Genomic DNA, 20,857 nt, shown 5'->3' with positions numbered 1-20,857 from the left:
AAGTTATATTTTGCTTTTTTACTTTAATATATGTTTTTTTGTCATATCTGGTATACCACATAATACCTAAGCACCCTATTGTAAAGTCCCCTTTGTGGCACCCAGCTATACTTCCTAGTATAACTCCTCACACTTAAATATTCAATAGGGACGTGGTGCTTTTCAAATACTTTAAACTTAATAGAGATAGTCCTCTGTTTACATAATTCCCCCTACTGTCAGGTAAGACGTACAGGCCTGGCAGTGAAAGGGTTGCGTGTAAAGCAAACCTGTGCTTTGTCCCTGGGGTAAAATCCACAACTGTGTATATTAAAGAGGAAGTAAACCCTCCTCTGTAACTTGTACCTATAGGTAAGCCTATGATAAGGATTACCTATAGGTACTGTAAATATCTCCTAAAAATGTACCGTTTAGGAGATATTTACCTTACATGCAGAGCCCCGTACCGTTACCGTCGGCTCCCGCGCGGAAGTGACTTCACCGCGGCTCCGGCCAATCAGATCCCGGACATGTCGCCCGTCATACAGGTAAGCGGGCGGCACGGCGGGGGCTCGTTCTAAGGTAAGTATTTCATAATGAGCTAGTATGCGATGCATACTAGCTCATTATGCGTTTCTCTTTCAGGTTGCAAAAAAAAATGTTACGGGTTTACAACAATAAAATAAGAATGCATGATTAAGGTAAAAAGTGTTTAGGCTTTTCAAGCTCTTTAAAGAAGTATTAAACACAAGAGTAAATAAAATATTGTAGCCTACCAATTCTTAGATGTGACAGGAGCATTATGTTTTTTTAGGCTTACTCCTCCCCCCCCCCCCCCCCCCAACCTGGTGATCTGGTCAGCAAGTCTATCGCCTTTCAACTGAACAAGCTGTTCTGCAGATGTAGTCTTTAGTGTTGAGACAAACCATTTACCGCAGACAGGTGCTTACAATGATCAGCTTTTATTTATGTAAAGGCTTTATTACTCCACAAAAAAAAAAAAAAATACCTGCTTGACTTTTTTTAAATGAATGTACATTTTTTATTCATCTTTTTTTTTTTTTTTTTTTGCGGGGGGGGGGGGGGGGTCGCATAAAGTATTGCACCAATGATCTGCCATTCAGGTCTCTGTGTGTTTGTACGGGGAAGCAGATACACTGCCAGAAAGAATCAATGAACTACCACGGCACTCCACAGCACTGTGATAGCTCATTGAGAACTACAAGGCGACATCTGCATACCTGCCAACTGTCCCGTTTTTGCCAGGACAGTCCCGGCATATAGGACCCTGTTTCGGGGATATTTAATTTGTCCCGGCTGCCCGTAAATGCCCGGCTGCCCGTAAAAAAGATGGTTGCGGGCGGACATCATAACTGTGCATGCGCCGTTTCAACGCCTGCCGGGCTCGGGAAAGCTTGTACAAGCTAGGCCGGCCCGGGCGCATGCGCAGTTACATAATGGCACAATCAAAGGCACTCGTTCTTGGCAGCACTGCGCCAGCCGCCACAGTCCGCTGCATAGCAGAGAAGGACCGTCACCCGGGAGTGCTGCTGGACACTACTTGTCCCTCGCAGGGGATGAACATATTCTGTGGAAGGTGAGAAAGCCTTTCATTTTGAATGGGTCTGGGGGCCAATCTCTGACAAGTAGAAGCCTTCAAAGGAGAAAATGTAAGAGATAAGCAGAGGCACTTCGTGGAATTAAACAACAGGACTACAAGGACCATTGGAAACTTATTCTGCACCTAATACCATTCATCAAAAATAAACATAGGATTTATGAGTGCAAGGCTTCGCTTATAAAAATAATGGTATGCATTAAAACTTGGAAAATCATATACTGAAAGAACCATTTTAAATTACAAATGTAACCAAAGTGTTTTCAATGAGCATGTGTCACTTATTATATAATTCACCTCCCTTTTCAATTTCCTGTAATTCTCTCTTTATTGAGTAGACCCTATAATCTGATAAGTAGGCGGAGATCATTTATGCGGAGTGGGCGGAGCTTCATGGAAGTGGGTGTGGTAAGTAAATTGATTGCTGCAAAGTGTTCCTGGAAATTTTTTTCAAATGTTGGCAACTATGCATCTGCAAAGGATTTCGGGGCTTGTAGTTCATTCATTAATTCATTCATAGAATGAATGACGGGGCCGTGTGGGTAATGGATTAAAAAAAACTGACAGCTAGTACAGGGAATCTCTCCCATACTGCTTCCACTGAGAGAAGGGGGGGGGTGGGTTGGGCAGTGCCTGCAGCATTGGGAACATGTTACATGTTCCACCCTAGAAATAGGTGGAACATGCAACATGTTCTCAAAGGTAAACTTATCCAATAAAAAGTATGAGCTAAAGTTTGGCTTCAGTTTGCTAGTGTATTCAAACCTGCTAGTACAACTAACACTGCTGAGCAGCCACTATGATTGTTTTGATGGTGCAGGGAATCGCTGGCACAAAAAGAGGATATCTGAGTGATGCCTGCAACTGCACCCATCATCAATATCAACAAGTCCAGGACATTGTTGGGTGGGAAGAAGTTAAAAGAGGGCTCACTGGTAAGATCACCAGGTGAAAATATTAGGGAAAAAAAGGAAACTGATACAACCATCACATCTAAGAATGGATAATCTGCAATGTAATACATTTTTGTTTAATACCATTTGAAGTACAGGCGGTCCCCGGGTTACAAACATCTGACTTACAAACGACTCCTACTTACAAAGGAAGACAACAGAAGTGAGGAGAAATCTCCCCCTAGGAAGGGAAATTTACTTCTGTAAGAGTTCTCATGGGAAAAAGGTGTCTCCTCTGACGCTTTATCACCAATCCTTGTTTCCACAACAACCCAAAATTTTCAAAATCCAACTTTCATAGGGACAGAAATGGCGCTTTTCTACTGCGAGAACCGACTCGGCTCCACTTGGCACTGCTTGGCCCAGCTCGGCTCGGTTTGCTTTTCCACTGCGTGGTACGAGTCGGCACATTTCAGCACTGTATAGGCTCTACTCGGCTCGGTTTGGTTTTCCACTATAGTAAGTGGGTGGGATTACAACGATTCTCTGACCAATCAGTGGCTAGTAGTGACAAACAATCAAGGCTACATGCAAAGGATTGTGGGATATGGTATAGGTACGGCCCATTTGGAACCCCAACCGAGGTAGGTGGTACTGTTTAAGCGAGCCGTACCGAGCCGTACCATGTAGTGGAAAAGCGCCGCTGTACCAAACCGTACCGAACCGTTCTAACACGTACCATGCAGTGGAAAAGCGCCAAAGTGAGCCGTACCGAGCCGTACCATGCAGTGGAAAAGCGCCAAAAGCGAGCCAAACCGAGCCGTACCATGCAGTGGAAAAGCACCAAAGTGAGCCATACTGAGCCGTACCACGCAGTGGAAAAGAGCCAAAGCGAGCCATACCGAGCCGTACCATGCAGTGGAAAAGCGCCAAAGCGAGCCATACCAAGCCGTACCATGCAGTGGAAAAGCGCCAAAGCGAGCCATACCGAGCCGTACCATGCAGTGGAAAAGCGCCAAAGCGAGCCATACCGAGCCGTACCATGCAGTGGAAAAGCACCAAAGTGAGCCATACTGAGCCGTACCACGCAGTGGAAAAGAGCCAAAGCGAGCCATACCGAGCCGTACCATGCAGTGGAAAAGCGCCAAAGCGAGCCATACCAAGCCGTACCATGCAGTGGAAAAGCGCCAAAGCGAGCCATACCGAGCCGTACCATGCAGTGGAAAAGCGCCAAAGCGAGCCATACCGAGCCGTACCATGCAGTGGAAAAGCGCCAAAGCGAGCCGTACCATGCAGTGGAAAAGCGCCAAAGCGGGCCATATCGAGCCGTACCATGCAGTGGAAAAGCGCCAAAGCGAGCCGTACCATGCAGTGGAAAAGCGCCAAAGCGAGCCATACCATGCAGTTAGAAGCGCCAAAGCGAGCCATATCGAGCCGTACCATGCAGTGGAAAAGCGCCAAAGAGGGCCATACCGAGCCGTACCATGCAGTGGAAAAGCGCCAAAGCGAGCCAAACCGAGCCGTACCATGCAGTGGAAAAGGGCCAAAGCGAGCTAAACCGAGCCGCACCATGCAGTGGAAAAGCGCCAAAAGTGAGGTGAAATCTTCTGAACAGGGGTACAGACAGCAACACAAACATTACAGGGGTCGAGCCGTACCATGCAGTGGAAAAGCGCCAAAGCGAGCCGTACCATGCAGTGGAAAAGCGCCAAAGCGAGCCGTACCATGCAGTGGAAAAGCGCCAAAGCGGGCCATATCGAGCCGTACCATGCAGTGGAAAAGCGCCAAAGCGAGCCGTACCATGCAGTGGAAAAGCGCCAAAGCGAGCCATACCGAGCCATACCATGCAGTTAGAAGCGCCAAAGCGAGCCATATCGAGCCGTACCATGCAGTGGAGAAGCGCCAAAGAGGGCCATACCGAGCCGTACCATGCAGTGGAAAAGCGCCAAAGCGAGCCAAACCGAGCCGTACCATGCAGTGGAAAAGCGCCAAAGCGAGCCAAACCGAGCCGTACCATGCAGTGGAAAAGCACCAAAGTGAGCCATACTGAGCCGTACCACGCAGTGGAAAAGAGCCAAAGCGAGCCATACCGAGCCGTACCATGCAGTGGAAAAGCGCCAAAGCGAGCCATACCAAGCCGTACCATGCAGTGGAAAAGCGCCAAAGCGAGCCATACCGAGCCGTACCATGCAGTGGAAAAACGCCAAAGCGAGCCATACCGAGCCGTACCATGCAGTGGAAAAGCACCAAAGTGAGCCATACTGAGCCGTACCACGCAGTGGAAAAGAGCCAAAGCGAGCCATACCGAGCCGTACCATGCAGTGGAAAAGCGCCAAAGCGAGCCATACCAAGCCGTACCATGCAGTGGAAAAGCGCCAAAGCGAGCCATACCGAGCCGTACCATGCAGTGGAAAAGCGCCAAAGCGAGCCAAACCGAGCCGTACCATGCAGTGGAAAAGCGCCAAAGCGAGCCGTACCATGCAGTGGAAAAGCGCCAAAGCGGGCCATATCGAGCCGTACCATGCAGTGGAAAAGCGCCAAAGCGAGCCGTACCATGCAGTGGAAAAGCGCCAAAGCGAGCCATACCGAGCCATACCATGCAGTTAGAAGCGCCAAAGCGAGCCATATCGAGCCGTACCATGCAGTGGAAAAGCGCCAAAGAGGGCCATACCGAGCCGTACCATGCAGTGGAAAAGCGCCAAAGCGAGCCAAACCGAGCCGTACCATGCAGTGGAAAAGGGCCAAAGCGAGCTAAACCGAGCCGCACCATGCAGTGGAAAAGCGCCAAAAGTGAGGTGAAATCTTCTGAACAGGGGTACAGACAGCAACACAAACATTACAGGGGTGGTAACCCTTCCCTATGCTATCCAAAAAAACGTAAAAAAAATAATTTTTTGGGCTGGAGTTCCACTTAAAAAATGTACCCGTCCTGACTTAAATTCAACTTAAGAACAAACCTACAGTCCCTATCTTGTTTGTAACCCGGGGACCGCCTGTACAAAGCATGGCATGACTTCAAGTAAGATTTATATCGGTCTCTGGAAAATGGTCATAAAACCATCTCTGTATAACCAGGAGACCAATGGTAGTTCCAGGATTACTGCTATATTAAGATATAATAATCAAACTCTGTCATACTGGCACACGGCTGTTTCACGTTTATTAGGTCTCATCAATGCAGCATACAAAACCATGGATTCTATACGGTAGAGCGTATGGAGCAATGACAAAGAAAAATCACTGCAGGTATGAACAGAAAAAGCTACACTACAGGAAGAAAATCAATTAGGCGGCACTCGCCTTGTAAAAACAAAAGACAACTGAATTTCTCAGTTTTCAAAAGACGGTGTATTTATACAATATAAAATGTAATTGCATAGTAAAAAATAGAAGTTTGTATAAAAGTAATGTGACAAGAAAATATTCTTACACAGGAATATCCTTCAATTTGCTATTGACTATTTCTTTGTACATAGCAGCCGAGGTCACCTCCTCCATTGGGCACATGATGCCATACTCTTCACAGCCGTGCTCCTGCACCAGAAGATCCGTCTTATGAGGATCAAACATGATGTTATTTGGCGTCACCAGAAGTACACCACTGACCGAACCCTAAAAGAAAAAAGCACACTTCTAAATCTCAGAGCAAGGTTCATGGTTATTAGAATTTTCACAAAAAGCTTGTGAACTGACTGAATATTGACCCAGAAATCTTCACTCTGACCAGCAGACCTTAAAGCGCTTGTTACCCCAACATTTCATATTCCGGATATGTGCCTGCTGTACCATGTACTTTTATGAAAAACTATCCAGTCCTCTTTGTATTGCTTCCTTTGTGTGAAATCCATGCGTTCTTATTTAAAAAAAAAAAAAACAACAACTGACCACACTAGGCAGGATAGCATGGTTCGTTTTCTAGCTGTGCTGGGAACTCAGCTGACTCTGTTCTAATGATCATACTTGTCCTGACTCCCCCACACAGCAAATCACTGGGAAGATCAGTGTAATGTTGTTTCCCATGCCTCAGCTCCTATGCAATAGAGAACAGAGGGTATGTGATCACTTTTAACCACTTCTGGACCGGAAGGATTTGCCCCCTTAATGACCAGGCCATATTTTGTGATTCGGCACTGCGTTACTTTAACGGACAATTGTGCGGTTATGCAACGCTGTACCTAAATAAAATAGATGTCCTTTTTTTCCCATAAATAGAGCTTTCTTTTGGTGGTATTTGATCACCTGTGCGATTTTTATTTTTTGCGCTATAAACCAAAAAAAGAGCGACAATTCTGAAAAAAAAAACAAACAATATTTTTCACATTCTGCTATATAAAACATTCCCCAAAAAAAAATTTTAAAAAATCACAATTTTTTAACATTTTAGGCCAATTTGTTTTCTGCTACATATTTTTGGTATAAAAAAAAATATCGCAATAAGCGTATTTTGATCGGTTTGAGCAAAAGTTATCGCGTCTACTAACTACAGAACAAATTTGTCATTTTTATTGTTTTTTTTTTTTTTACTAGTAATGGCGGCGATCTGCGATTTTTTGCGGGACTGCGACATTGCGGCGGACAGATCGGACCCCTAACTGAGTACTCATTTTTGACACTTTTGGGGGGACCAGTGACATTACTACAGTAATCAGTGCTAAAAATATGCACTGTTACTGTAATAATGACACTGGCAGGGAAGGTGTTAACAGTGTGGGTGATCAAGGGGTTAAATGTGTACCTAGGGGCATGTTTCTAACTGTGGGGGGGCGTGGCTTGTGAAGTGATCATAGAGACCTGTGATCCTATATAGAAGGATCACATGGGCTCTATGATCATTCCAGGGAGAAGAACGGTCGGCTGTGTTTACAACATCTGACTGTTCTTCTCTCTCAGCGGGAAACGATCGTGGGTGTCAGGCAGCAATCGGAGCCTCCTGCCCCGTGCATCGGCTTCCCCGCTGACGAGCGGGGGCGGGAGCGCGCCACCGGCGGCAAGTGCTCACTCCCTGCGCGCGACCGACGTATACCTACTGCGGTTTACACAAGAGCGGCTGCCTGCCGCAGTATAACTGGGGCAGGCGGTCGTAAAGTGGTTAAAAAAAAAAGGGACAAATTTTTTTTATATATATATATATATATATATATATATATATATATATATATATATATTTTTTTATTTTTTTTTAAAGCAGAGACCCTAGAGAATAAATTGGTCGGTTTTGCAATTTTTTATGTCACTTGGTATTTGTGCAGCAGTTTTTCAAACACAATTTTTGGAAAACATACACTTTTTCAAATTTCAAATGCAAAAAATAAATAAAAGTAAATTTAACTATCCATAGGCAACAGTGTAAAACTTTTACAGGTTACCACTTTAGATTTACAGAGGATATCTAGTGCTAGAATTCCTGCCCAGGATCGGACATACACGGCGATACCCCACATGTGGAATGATCGCTGTTTGTTTGTGTGCAAGTGGGACCAACACGCACATTACATTTTTAGATTTTTGTAAATTTTTATTAATTTTTTTTAACTACTTTTATTGCTGTCACAAGGAATGTACATGTTGTGGCAGCAATAGGCACATGACAGGTACTCTATATGGAGGGATCTGGGGTCTATAAGATAAAGGTTACCATAGCAAAGACCCGATCAAAGCCAATCACGGGTTTTTTTGGGTGTCTGACTAGCCAGCGCAGGCTGGGTCTCCCAGTGGGATGGGAAAGCCTGAACATTCCCTCCTGCTGCTTGTAATAGAGATCAAGTAGCTGATTAGCTGTTCCGATTACTTTTACAAGAAAGCCGACTATCAGCTCAAAAAAAACAAAAAACGGTACCCCAGTACAACTATTTGAGTTCAAAGAACGTGCCAGGTACGTAATTTGGTGGCAAGTGGTTATGATGTTTTTTTTATATGTATACACAAATATTTTGCCTCTCATTTCTATTTTAAACTGAATAGGTTGTTTTACAAGGTGATCGTTTAGACCCCATTCACAAGCTCCCATAGGGTAGTACAGGAGCCGTTCTAATAGGAGTGACACAAGTCGCTCCGACTTAGAAAAAGGGTCCTGTACTACTTCGGGGCGACCTGGAGGCGACTCGCATTGACTTCCATTATGTGAAGTCCGTGCAAGTCGCGCTGCACGCGACTTCACAGGTCGCCCCCGAAGTCTTGCACAAGTCGTGCCGCGGTAGTGTGAATAGAGACTTACAATCACTTACAGGTACAAGTGTATGTCCAGATGGTTAATGTGGATTTGTTGGCCCATTCATCAATTTGAAAGGTGGATCTGAGCTTTCTTCTGGTCAGGTATAAAAGAGTCCCCATAGACCAATCTTTCTCAACCTTTTCAACACAAAGGAACCCTTGAAATAAATTTCCGGTTTCAGGGAACCCCTACTAAAAATGACTATATCTACAACTCATGATACATTAGTGTGATGGTCAGTGGGAAGAACGCTCCTTACTCTTGTGGTCATTGGGAAGAATTATCCCCTACAGATAGCTAAAAAGATTATTGGTGTCAGTGGGAACTTATCTGAGATGCAGAAATTGCTCAAGGAACCCCTAGAAACCTCAGGAGGAACCCCGGTTGAGAAACCCTGCCATAGACAATAGATACAATTTTAACAAGTAGAGCCAGAAAAAACGGCCATGCCAGCAGATCCCAGTAAAGAGGCCAGCCTTAGGTCCCTGTAGTGGGTAAAACCATGGATTTTAATGGAGCCACGTAGAGGAGCACATACAGAATACTCAAACCCTACCTGCATTCGATTCTATTTTTTTTTTTTTTGGTTAAGAAGAAAGAATGACAGTTCTGTTCATGAAGTGCAGCTTTGACACAAATTTGATGGGACTTTACACTCTCTGGAACTCAAGTAGCATCAAAGTCCCATCAAAGTAGTGCAGGAACCCTTGGGTCCAAAGTTGCATGTTAGAGTAAGGGGTTAGCGTTACTCGTTGGGGACAGCGGTCTAACCCTAACAATTACCGCTAACCCTAACCCTTAAACCTAACATGAAACTTTGGACACATAAAGGTTTCTGCACTAATTTGATGCTTCTTGAGTGCCAGAGAGTGTAAAGTGGCATCAAAGTCAAATTTCAACAACAGAATTGCCATACTTTACTAATTGCCCCAAAAAAACACTTACATTTTTGGTATGGGTCCACTGAAATCTATTACATGCAAAACACATCCTGCTGCGGAAAAAAAAAAAAAAAGTCCCTGACCCTTTCCAAAAAACGCACCCGCTCAAAAAAACGCATAGATATGAACCAGATTCACAGGAAACCATGTTAAATAGACTGTAGTGCTTTTTGCAAAACACACTAAAAAACACATAGGTGTCAACCAAGGGTCAGGCCAGCATACAAGATTGTCCATGGTTTATAATGAACCCTTAGGGCATTCTTCCATTTTGTGATATATAACGTGTATTGCAACAGACGGTTTCACGCATAAGCGCGAGTATGCATCCGTTTACATTTTTTTTGGGGGGAGGTTGATTTTATGTGCTTGGGTGTAACTTAAAATTATTAAAAACATTTTTTTTTACCCACGTGTGTGGAAGCAAATAGGTGGCAGCGGAGCCACCCGAATGCTTCCACCTGACAAGTGATCCGTCCTGCTTTCCCACAGCAAGGCTAAATGTAGAAAAAAAAACACAAACTGCCTGGTGCCCAGAACCGCATGTCCCGGGCGATTTTCAAATTGTGAATCCCCGCAACAGTGAATGGGCCAACAGAGGCCCAGGTACTAGGATGCAATTTCTGGCACCTGGGATTTTTTGAGCCCTGCTTTACAGCAACGTCCATGGGCTCTTAAATAGAGCCGAAAGTTTGAGTAAACTGTAAGCTTCTATTTATACAAACCCTAAGGCTTCAATCACACTTGTGCAAATTGTCAGGTGACTGTGGACATCAAAGTGGCATGACAAGTCGCAGCGCATGCTTTTCAATGGCATCTGTTTAAGTCGGCGCAACCTAAAGTTGCAGCAACTTTGAAAAGGTGCCAGCACTACTTTGGTGAGGCTTCGGATGTGACTTTGATCCAGATCACAGTCGCACTGGAAATTGTGCGACTTTGGAGCTGCGCTAGTGTGAATGGAGTCTTAATCAGCTGATCAGCAGAATGATATAAAACAGGTAAACATTATAAACATACCCCCACCCCATCCCTTACATTGTGCAGAGTGAAGTTCAGCCACAGAAACGCATGACACATCCATAGAAATACATCAATATACCGGACATACCTTTCCATCAGTAATGTACTTGCAGTTAATCTTCAGAAACTTCTCTGTAAACGCTTCTTCTTCCTCCGATGTGGATGAGACCACCCTGGAAGGACGGACCGATGAGAAGGAGGGGGTTGATGCAGATTCCTTGCGGTGAAGGCCTTGTGGGTCCTAAAAACACACACAGGTCACTGTATAGTATATCCTATTTCATAGTGCCACTCGGCGCTCAAGTGACTGTTCGCTGCTCTCCTCTTCGGATCTGATAACTACAGTGGGAGGGGCTGAGAATCCCCAGCTGACGTCAGCCGGGAGGAGGGGAGGAGAGGAGGAGAGCGGTGACCGGTCACGTGAGTGCTGAAATAAGATATACAGCGGCATATTTTTAATAAACACATATACTGGGCATATCATTTAATGGAACACAGGGGATTGTAGCAATGACAACAGTTATGATAGCAGCAGGACGGGAGGGGCAGGGAGCAGGTTGACACTGTCACTAGTTGACAGGTGGGGGGGGGGGGTGAGAGGCAGAGGGATAATGGAGGTACGTAAACTGACCACGGTGTCAGGGCTCAGCAGCCATGATAAACGTGGTCAGTTTACAGAGGGGAAAGGGCAGCACCAAACAGGATCAACCAGGTATTTTAGACCGTAAAAAGGGCCAAATTACACAGCACAAGCCCTGTGCTGCTATTCATCCTTTAAAGCAGGGGTCTTCAAAATTTCTAAAGGGTCAGTTTATTGTTCTTCAATGTTTAAGAGGGCCGGACTGTGGCTGGTGGGAGAAGAAAATGCCCTGACATCAGGGGGAGGAATCGCGCCCCACCGTTGGGACCCAGGGGGGAGGAATCGCGCCACACCATTTGGACCCAGGGGGGAGGATTCGCGCCCCACCGTTGGGACCAAGGGGGCAGGATTCGCGCCCCACCATTGGGACCCAGGGGGGAGGATTCGCGCCCCACCCTTGGGACCCAGGGGGGAGGATTCGCGCCCCACCCTTGGGACCCAGGGGGGAGGATTCGCGCCCCACCCTTGGGACCCAGGGGGGAGGATTCGCGCCCCACCCTTGGGACCCAGGGGGGAGGATTCGCGCCCCACCGTTGGGACCCAGGGGGGAGGATTCGCGCCCCACTGTTGAGGACCCAGGGGGGAGGATTCGCGCCCCACCATTGAGGACCCAGGGGGGAGGATTCGCGCCCCACCTTTGAGGACCCAGGGGGGAGGATTCACGCCCCACCGTTGGGACCCAGGGGGGAGGATTCACGCCCCACCGTTGGAGCCCAGGGGGGAGGATTCGCGCCCCACCATTGGGACCCAGGGGGGGAGGATTCGCGCCCCACCGTTGGGACCCAGGGGGGGAGGATTCGCGCCCCACCGTTGGGACCCGGGGGGGAGGATTCGCGCCCCATCAGTTGTGTGAGTGGTAGGAAAAGTGTCTCATCATTGGTATCAGTGGGAGAAAGAATATCCCAAGGGCTGGATAAAAGCAAGCAAAGTGCCACATTCGGCCTAAGGGCAGCAGTTTGGAGACCACTGGTTTAAAAGGACATGATCAATTTTTTGTTATTAGGGTTACACAGCCATTTTTAGAACTGTGTTTTATTGGTTCCTCAAGCCAAAAGAAATGGGATTGTGTAGGCAGTAACAGGAGTTAAAAAATATTTATTTATACAATTTACATACAAAGTGAGAGCAGTAAAGACAACAGTGGTAGTAACAACCGCTAGTTTTTCTTATACTTTAGTTCTATTGAGGTGATCCGTCGTTTAAACTGTGAAGACATTCGGATTGGATGTGAGCCAAACTGACGGTTTTCCGACGCGTTTTGGCTGTAGAAATATAGCCTTTATCAAGATATCACCACAAAATATTCTAGAAAAGTGAACAATTTCAGTATTAGTGAAATCACTAATACTGAAATTGTTCACTTTCTAGAATATTTTGTTACTACCACTGTTGTCTTTACTGCTCTCACTTTGTATGTAAATTGTATAAATAAATATTTTTTAACTCATGTTACTGCCTACACAATCCCTTTTCTTTTGGCTTGAGGAACCAACAAAACACAGTTCTATTATCTAGGGATGACGGCAACCACCTATACTCTTAGTATTTCCATAGACACCCAACAACACAGCCATTTTTAGCTTTGACAACAAAACCTGGAAGCTGATTGGTTTCTATGCAGAGCTGCACCAGATTTTGCACTCTCTAGTTTTAGTAAATCAACCCCATTGTGTAACATTGAGCCTGCATGTCTAAAGAGCCAATATGTCTTCCCTATTTATATAAACAACTACACAGTATATGCAAAAACAAAAAATAATATAATGGTGGAAAAATAAAAAAAATTTAAACAACATGAAGTAAAGAAAAAAAAAGTCAAGTAGATCCTTTTTAGGTGTACAAAAAAAAAAAAAAAAAAAAAAAAAAAAAAACCTGAGAAGACTATACAATCTCTTTACGCCTTAGATAGTGATTGCAGTAAGGCAGCAGAACATCACATATGCATGCAGGTGCTATAAAACATATAAACTCATATCACACAAGCTTGTATAGTCTCTGATCCTAAAGTAAAAAAAAAAAAAAAAAATAATAAAACACATGAAGGACAGAATATATAAATACACCATACTTACAATGGTTTTCTCAAATTCCACTTCCGAGGAGGTTGGAGATAGAGGACTTATGGGACTGAGGGACGGGGAGCTCTCCACACTGGAAATGTAGTCGGGGTCAGGGACGTATAGCAGCTTAAAATAAGAATAAAAATCAATAGATGGCATTATTTTCAGAAACTTAAAACATCCCAAAGGGACATAGAAGGAAGAAACTTACACTCTAAAAAGCCTAGCAATGCCGCATTTGTTTTAAAGGTCTTATTTTAATATATAGCTTAATACTGAAAATCCCCATTACCCAAGCACCTGACATTTTTTCAGAGGTGTCATTGATGTAGCTTCATATAGATTTGCAAATAAATACAACAGAAACCATCTCAGCTAGTATAGCTAGTATTGCACGGTTTAAAGAATTTGGTGTGAGTAGCTAAAATTATTACAATACACATGCTAAATTTCAAAAACAATATTTTTAGATAGTGAATAGTCAAAAGATGACAATCCCAATTCAGTGGCTCTTAGCCACTAATATATGCCCATGCATGTGCAAAGAGAATAATGTTCCGCTATAGGCTTCACCTTCCTCACCAGCCACGTGACATCAGGAGCAGGCACCCCGTGGTCGTCAACCACTTCACGCCCAGCACCCCAATCCTCAGAAGGGTAAAAAGGCGCTCACTGTAAAAGCCAAGGTTACATTTATTGAAGCAACTCAGTGCACGGACAAGTCCACCGGGTGCACCCAAACTAACACGTTTCACTCCTAAGTGGAGTTGAACCATGGCTTCCACGATGAGTAGCTTTTTCCTCTTTCTTCTGAGGACAAAGTGTGAAATGTAGTCCCATGGTGGCCATCAAGACAGCTGCCGGTTGCACGTTCTTGGAAAGGAAATCAACCTGGCAACTTAGAAAACTGGTAAAAGTTTACGGAGAATCCCCTAATGTGCATAACCTTATCTCAATTAGCACTTCCTACATGTATATAAATGTACCCCCAAAATGTGTGTACTTTTATTTCAAACAATCCCTTAAGTTTTTTACATTTCTAAAAATACCGGGAACGGTTAGTTATACAGTAAACCCCCCTCCATTGCGGGGGTTACGTTCCGGACCCAGCCGCGAAAAGTGAAATTCCGCAAAATAGAAAAACCCTATTAAAATGCATTGTAGGCATGTTTTTTTTACTGTCACTGTACGTGTAAAAGCATTTTAAGGTCTTTAAACACACTTTTAAAACAATAGCAACTCATTTAAACACATAAAAGATACTGAGAGACATAGCAAGAGCTATGAAAAACACAAAAATATTTAATTTTTAATGATTTATATAGTAAAATAACATTACAAAAAAAAAAAAAAACGCAATATACCGGGACCGCAAAAACTGAACCGCGATGGAGGCGGAGCGGGGGTTTACTGTATTATAGTTCTCCTGGCTAGAAGAAAACAACCACATATGGAGTGACACATTACAGTCCCATTGCCCTCCACAATCTAGCACTCAATGTCTAACTGGGGTCAAGGGCTGTCCCATTGGGGCTCATAGGAGGGCCCTTATAGCCCTGTGTAAGCTCTAACCTTGTACTGGCGTGGAACTTAAAGTGATTGTAAAGTCTCATTTTTTTTTTTCTATTAAAATAGCAAACATAATATTCTTACCTTCACTGAGCAGTTGGTTTTACACAGCCTGGATCCTCTTCTTCTCAGGTCCCTTGTTGGTGCTCCTGGCTCCTCCCTCCTCTTGAATGCCCCCACTACAAGCAGCTTGCTATGGGGGCACCCAAGTCGAGCTGCACTTCTTTGTATCCATGGCCCCGCCCCCTTTCTCTCCTGATTGGCTAACTGATTGACAGCAGCAGGAGCCAATGGCAACACTGCTGTATCTCAGCCAATCAGGAGGGAGAGCCCGGATGGCTAAGGCACTCGTGGACATCGCTGGATAGAGAGGGGGCTCAGGTACGTATTAGGGGGGCTGCTGCACACAGAAGGCTTTTTATCTTAATGCATAGAATGCATTAGGAATCAAAAAAACCTTCTGCCTTTACAACCACTTTAAAATAACTTCACAGGATGCTGTTATGTTCCCCTAAATGGTGAAAGTACAGGCTCACATTAAAGAGAAATTAGAAAGATTTTTGGTCCATGGTATTTTTCTTTAAGATTACAAGTTAATAAAAAGTTATGTATTATTTTCATAGTGAAACCTTTAACTACAGGGTGCATCTATGACAATGATTTCACAGTGAATGCTTTTTGAAGCCCAACTCAGCATGCACACTCAGTCTACCTAAAAGGCTGTACGAGGCATATCCACGGGGTAGGACAGGAAAGAGGAAGGGAGTACCTCCTCTGACTCATTCATCTGTGTACAATCTAAGCTCCTGCTATTTATACACAAGCTATTGACAGCATAGCGGTAAAATAAGCCTGGTAAAAGTAAGACGAGGACTACAGCTCTTGGTCCTGTCCACCTTGTGAATGCGATATATTCATGTATAAATCATATTAAATTGTGATGAAAAAAATTTTATATTTTTAAAAATGCTATATTTTAATTTTGAACAAGGAAAATTTATGCAAAAACACCATGTACAAAAAGCAAAAGGTAAGTCTTGAGGTACACATACCCCTAGATAAGATCCTGTGCTCTAAGTAAAATACAATCAAAATAATATACAGAGAGCATACTTGTCCGGGTACGACCGCTCTGGAGAAAAGCTTATTGAGCTGAACCAGCTCATTTGGTGTTGTGTCAAACTTCAGGGCAATGCTGTTCAGCGAATCCCTGGATTCCACCTGTAGAACAAAAGAAACTTTAAATTAAAACAGAAAAAAAGTTCTGCAAATCAAATTTCCAGGAGGAAGACTAATTAAGTGGTTGCAAACCTCAGACCTAAAATATGAACAAAGCATATCCGCCTATAGTTTTTACTTATCTTAATCAAGAACACTAAGTGCAATATTTGTCTGCTGCCTCGTTCCTCTGACAAGTCTTCCTGACACCAAGAAAAAAAAAAAGGGGGAGAGAGGTGGGACCTCCAGTTGATTGACAACCTCAGCCCTGCTCCTGTGTGAAGGGGGACTATCTCTTCCCTTCAATCAGCTCTCCCCACTAAGCTCTGCAGAGGGTAATTTCAGCTCTCCACCCCTTTTTTTTCCCCAACAGCTCAAACAAGCTTTATAAATTCTGGACTTTAAATGGAAGTGGAGGAGATAAGGCTGCAAATAAACAGGTACAACTTTTGTAGGAAGATTGGTTTCATTCAGTGTATGACCTGAAGCCAGTCACATCATTGGGTAGATGTAAGGGTTTAAAATCACTTTTGAGGCAAATTACAGCCCCTTTCCCCCCCCTTCTACTGATACTTACCTTTGCTCTACTCCCCTATGGTTTGCCTGCTGAAGTCCTTTGGGACAACTGGTACTTCTGAGTATAAGACAGCATGTATCAATGACGCAGTGCTGGTTGGGTTAGAGGCCTATCATCAGACCTAAGCACCGTCATGTAGGGGTAAGTTGATAAGCCCATGGAAGCTCAGACACAGACATTAAAACAGAGCTATTAGCCAAGGGAAAATGTACAAAATAGAAGAACGCTGTGCCTTTCTGTAGATGGAAAATGCAGCTCTCTGCAAACAATGGTTTTCCATGTGTCCTGTTCACACTTCCACACTCCAGGGAATAGTGGTGCGGAAAAATGCAGATATGTTGCAATCTTCTGCACCATCGGCATGTCCCTGCATTTCTATTCACAGCAGCTGAGAAAATTGTGACATTCCATTAGAGTTTAGAAATAAAAAAAAAAATAGGGAAACTGCCTTGCATTGTAAAAAAGCAAGGCACCGCTCCCCAGCTGCAATCATTACCCGCAGTGAAAAACGGGTCGTTTTGTTCTAAAGGGGTAGTGTGAACCCACCCTAAAGTACAACTAAAGCCAAACCTTCTTTACATTTGTCTAGAGTGGTAAAGGGATATAAAATCTGTTTTTTATTTCTGCCCCGTTCAGGATATTTCAGTGTAATTGTCCTCGGAGATCACCAATGTCACCGGCAAATTAAAGTGGGGGTAAATCCAGGAGAAGAGGAAACAAGCGAGAGTCTTCCAATGGGGGGACACTTGTTCCTGTGACCACTGTCCAAGAGGGGACTTCCTTCAAATTGAGAGAACAGCTCACTTCCTGTTGAGTCCACAGAACAGGAAGTGAAGGGCAGTGCCACCTTAATAGCATCATGGATTCCTGGGCAAAGTAACAGGCCCTTACCAAAGATATAGTTACCGGTACCGATCACTTACTGTGCTCCTTTAGAAAAGGAAGTGGCCTATAATCAACATCTTTACTGGCCCTTTCCCCCACTCTCCATCCTGCTGCCGGCGGGAGAGGGGAGGAAAGAAGCCTGCAGCTGCGGAGGTGAAGCAGGGCCACACAAGGGGGCCAAAGCAGAGGAGATAATCAGATAGTGGACAGGAAGAGGTGATTAGTGTGGCGGGTGGGGGAAAAGTACTGGAACCAACCTTATGCTGCTCACCCTGCAACAGCTGGAAGTCCGGCTGGAGGGAGGAGGAGATACCGGCTTCCAGCCACTGTGGCGAGAGTCACAAAAGATCGGTTCCACTTATTTCCCCTGCCCGCCGCACTGATCACCCGCTCAGTCCATATCCAATTCCAAACTGAAAACAGATCTAACCCTCCACTACATTTAATAAAAAGTTTTGCTTTAGATATTCCTTCAAGCTTTTATAGGGCAAGGCAACAGGGCATCACAGAGACAGCGTTTATATACAGGGAAGCGGATTGCAGAGGTGCCATCGTGGGAACCTGTCAATTTAGCCTGAAAGGGCAAAAAGCCATGTTCATTTTAAAACAATCCCAAGACTATTCTAGCTCACACCATGCCCTGTGAGTCAGGTGATCATCTCACTGCAGCAATTAAAAGCATTGAGCCGTTTCTACCGTTCTCCGGTTCATGAGCAGCAATGAATTGGCAATTGGAAAATGGGCAAAAGAACAAACACTCCCCGGAGATTCAGCAATGGCAAGATCTGCACTTTACACAGACAATAGCACAATTGTAAACTATCTCAAATCTATAATCAGCAATATATCAATTGTTTGCACTATATTTACTGTTGTTGTTGTTGTGTTATTTTTGTTAATAGCACAATTGTGGCTGAAATTCTCTAAATGATAACTCTACTTTCATCGGAAGTGCAGTTATCCTTTTATCTGCCTCCCCAACATAAACTAACCTTCTCTACCCCTCCACCCCAGATCTGTGGGCAGCAGAAACCTTAGACACCTCCAGATAAAATCTTTTTTTTGTCTGGCTGGTCAATTACAATATAAGGCTACATTCACAATGGCATTTAACACCCATCAAACACCTATGGAAATGATACAATGGACAGCGTGATGTTCACATGATCGAAACATGAAGCGTTAAGTGTCGCTTCAAAATTGAAGCCTCATGTCAGGTCTGGAGGCATTTGAAGCCTTTCAACGCCTTCCATTCAAGTCTATGGAAACAAGCATGCAGTTGTGGTATGTTCGTACAGTGAGAATTTTAGCTGGTAAAGAGGGAGAAAAAAAAAAAACAGCGTGGGGTTCCCTCCCCCCCCCCCAAAAAAAAAAAAAAAAAATCCTGACCCTTATCCAAGCCCGCAGCCTGGAAGGTCAGGAAAGGGAGGGGGTGAGAGAGCACCCCTTCTGAACCATACCAGGCCACATGATGCTTGTCAACCGCTCTGCAAACGCGCATAGGGCGTTTGGCTGAGCATTTTTAATGCTCATTAAATGCTTATCAACCGCACCTATTAAAAGGTGCATTTGATACGCTTCAGTATTTGGAGCAAGTGTAAACAAGCCCTTAGGCCATTTCCCGGAGACAGCTCCGTAGAATTCTATGCGGTTCTATTGAGGGGGTATTGCCACTGAGTCAGGGGAAAGGTGATTTTATCTGAATGCACCAGTTTCTTGGTGGATCCAAGCAGGTATAAATCCAGGGTTATACATTGGGGCTGTAACAGAACCGTGACCCACACTGTTTGTGGGCTTCCAACAGTATACAGCTTCCGTCAGTCTTGAACAAAGATCTCAAATATTCCAGCCGCCCCCATACAAAGCTAGCCGACAACTTAGCTTGTTCTGGAACCTTCTCCTTTATTGAACAGTCACACAGAATTTATATACAGCATGGACATCCCCCTCCTGATCAAATTACCCTATCAGGTCACGTGCCTGATTACATTATCCTATGGAGATGAAATTGTATACAGAAATATAATTAACAGATCTACAGAACAACCAACACAAGCAGTATACTATTTCCACTCAGCAACTAACAGGTGACAGTGATTCAATCAACCTGAGCCAATTAACTAGCAGACGAGCCAATTAACTAGCAGACGGCCGCCCTCGAGCTCCTGAAATACAATACACATTGTAATAAGTGTAAACACAGAACCCATTGTAGATAACAGGTGGGTAAATCAGCATATTCAACGATGTGTGGAACACAGGTGGTTGAGCTGATGATATTAGCATCTGCTAGGAGTCTGACTGTGTGAAGCAGTCTTCACATGTTTTTTTTTTTTTTAAATACATGGTTGAGAAATACCACTGTCCCATTTGAAGCAATCCAAACCATATTCTCAGTGTCCTTTAAGTATCCATCTTTAACTCCTAGTGACGGTGAGTACAGTCGCAGGGGCCAAAAGCATAAATATACTCCACTTTTGGGACTGCCTGCACAGCCAGTCTTCCATTTACAAAGATGATGTTTGTGAACGAAAGACTACAAGTCCCATTCCCCACTGAAGCAGAGGAACAACTAGTTCTCAATGGGGCACAAGTTTGGTGATGTCACCACACTCATAGTCTATTGATTACTTCCTCCATCCTCATGACAGAAGGTCTATACCCTCTGGAAGAAAAAAAATATATACATATACGATATAGTGGAGACTGTGATGTCACTGCCCCACCTCTCCACATCATCTGAACAGAGAATGCTTTTCATTCATTCAGAAAATGTCAAGCATTCTCTGGCTGGCCCCTGTGCCAAGCAGATGGCCTCCTGTGTTTAATAACCAACAGGGCAGTCACCATAGGCGTGCGCACAGGGTGTGCCAGGTGTGACTGGGCACACCCTAATAACCCCCTGCAGTGCCGATTCCTCCTGCTTCCTGTCTCCCCCCTGCAGTGCTGCCAGCTTCCCCCCCCCCCCTCCTCTCAGGAGGGGAAAAGGGGCTTGAAAATATTTAATTTACCGGGCCCTTCCTTTTTTGAATGAACACAGTGAGTGATCTGTGCTGATCACTCCTGTGTTCATTCTTAACTGAAGCATAGTAAACTATGTTTACTGCAGGATGCAGAGAAAGGGACTGGGGAATCTCTGTCCTCAATTTCTTTCTCTGACTCATAAGTGAGACATTAGTGGTCTGTTTAGACCCTTAATATTTCACCAAAGCCCCATGACGGGGCTCCTAAATAAATTGTAAAAAA

The 20,857-nt window shown here is 44.4% G+C and overlaps 1 protein-coding gene across 2 annotated transcripts in view; it reads right to left on the bottom strand.

The window, feature by feature from the left end:
* Positions 1-20,857, bottom strand: part of OXR1 (oxidation resistance 1) — a 957,024-nt gene that overhangs the window by 147,284 nt on the left and 788,883 nt on the right. For both annotated transcript variants that reach the window (XM_082257928.1, XM_082257929.1), the window contains 4 exons: positions 16,045-16,152; positions 13,375-13,488; positions 10,751-10,903; positions 5,921-6,102 (listed from right to left, as the gene is read on the bottom strand). In XM_082257928.1, the coding sequence (XP_082114054.1) occupies positions 5,921-6,102; positions 10,751-10,903; positions 13,375-13,488; positions 16,045-16,152 (557 nt within the window). The remainder of the gene's footprint in view (positions 1-5,920; positions 6,103-10,750; positions 10,904-13,374; positions 13,489-16,044; positions 16,153-20,857) is intronic.

The sequence above is a fragment of the Pelophylax lessonae genome (genome assembly GCF_965119305.1).
Source record: "Pelophylax lessonae genome assembly, chromosome: 5".
NCBI classification, from domain to species: domain Eukaryota; kingdom Metazoa; phylum Chordata; class Amphibia; order Anura; family Ranidae; genus Pelophylax; species Pelophylax lessonae.
The sequence above is the reverse complement of the archived record's forward strand: the minus strand, read 5'-3'. Positions and strand labels throughout refer to the sequence as shown.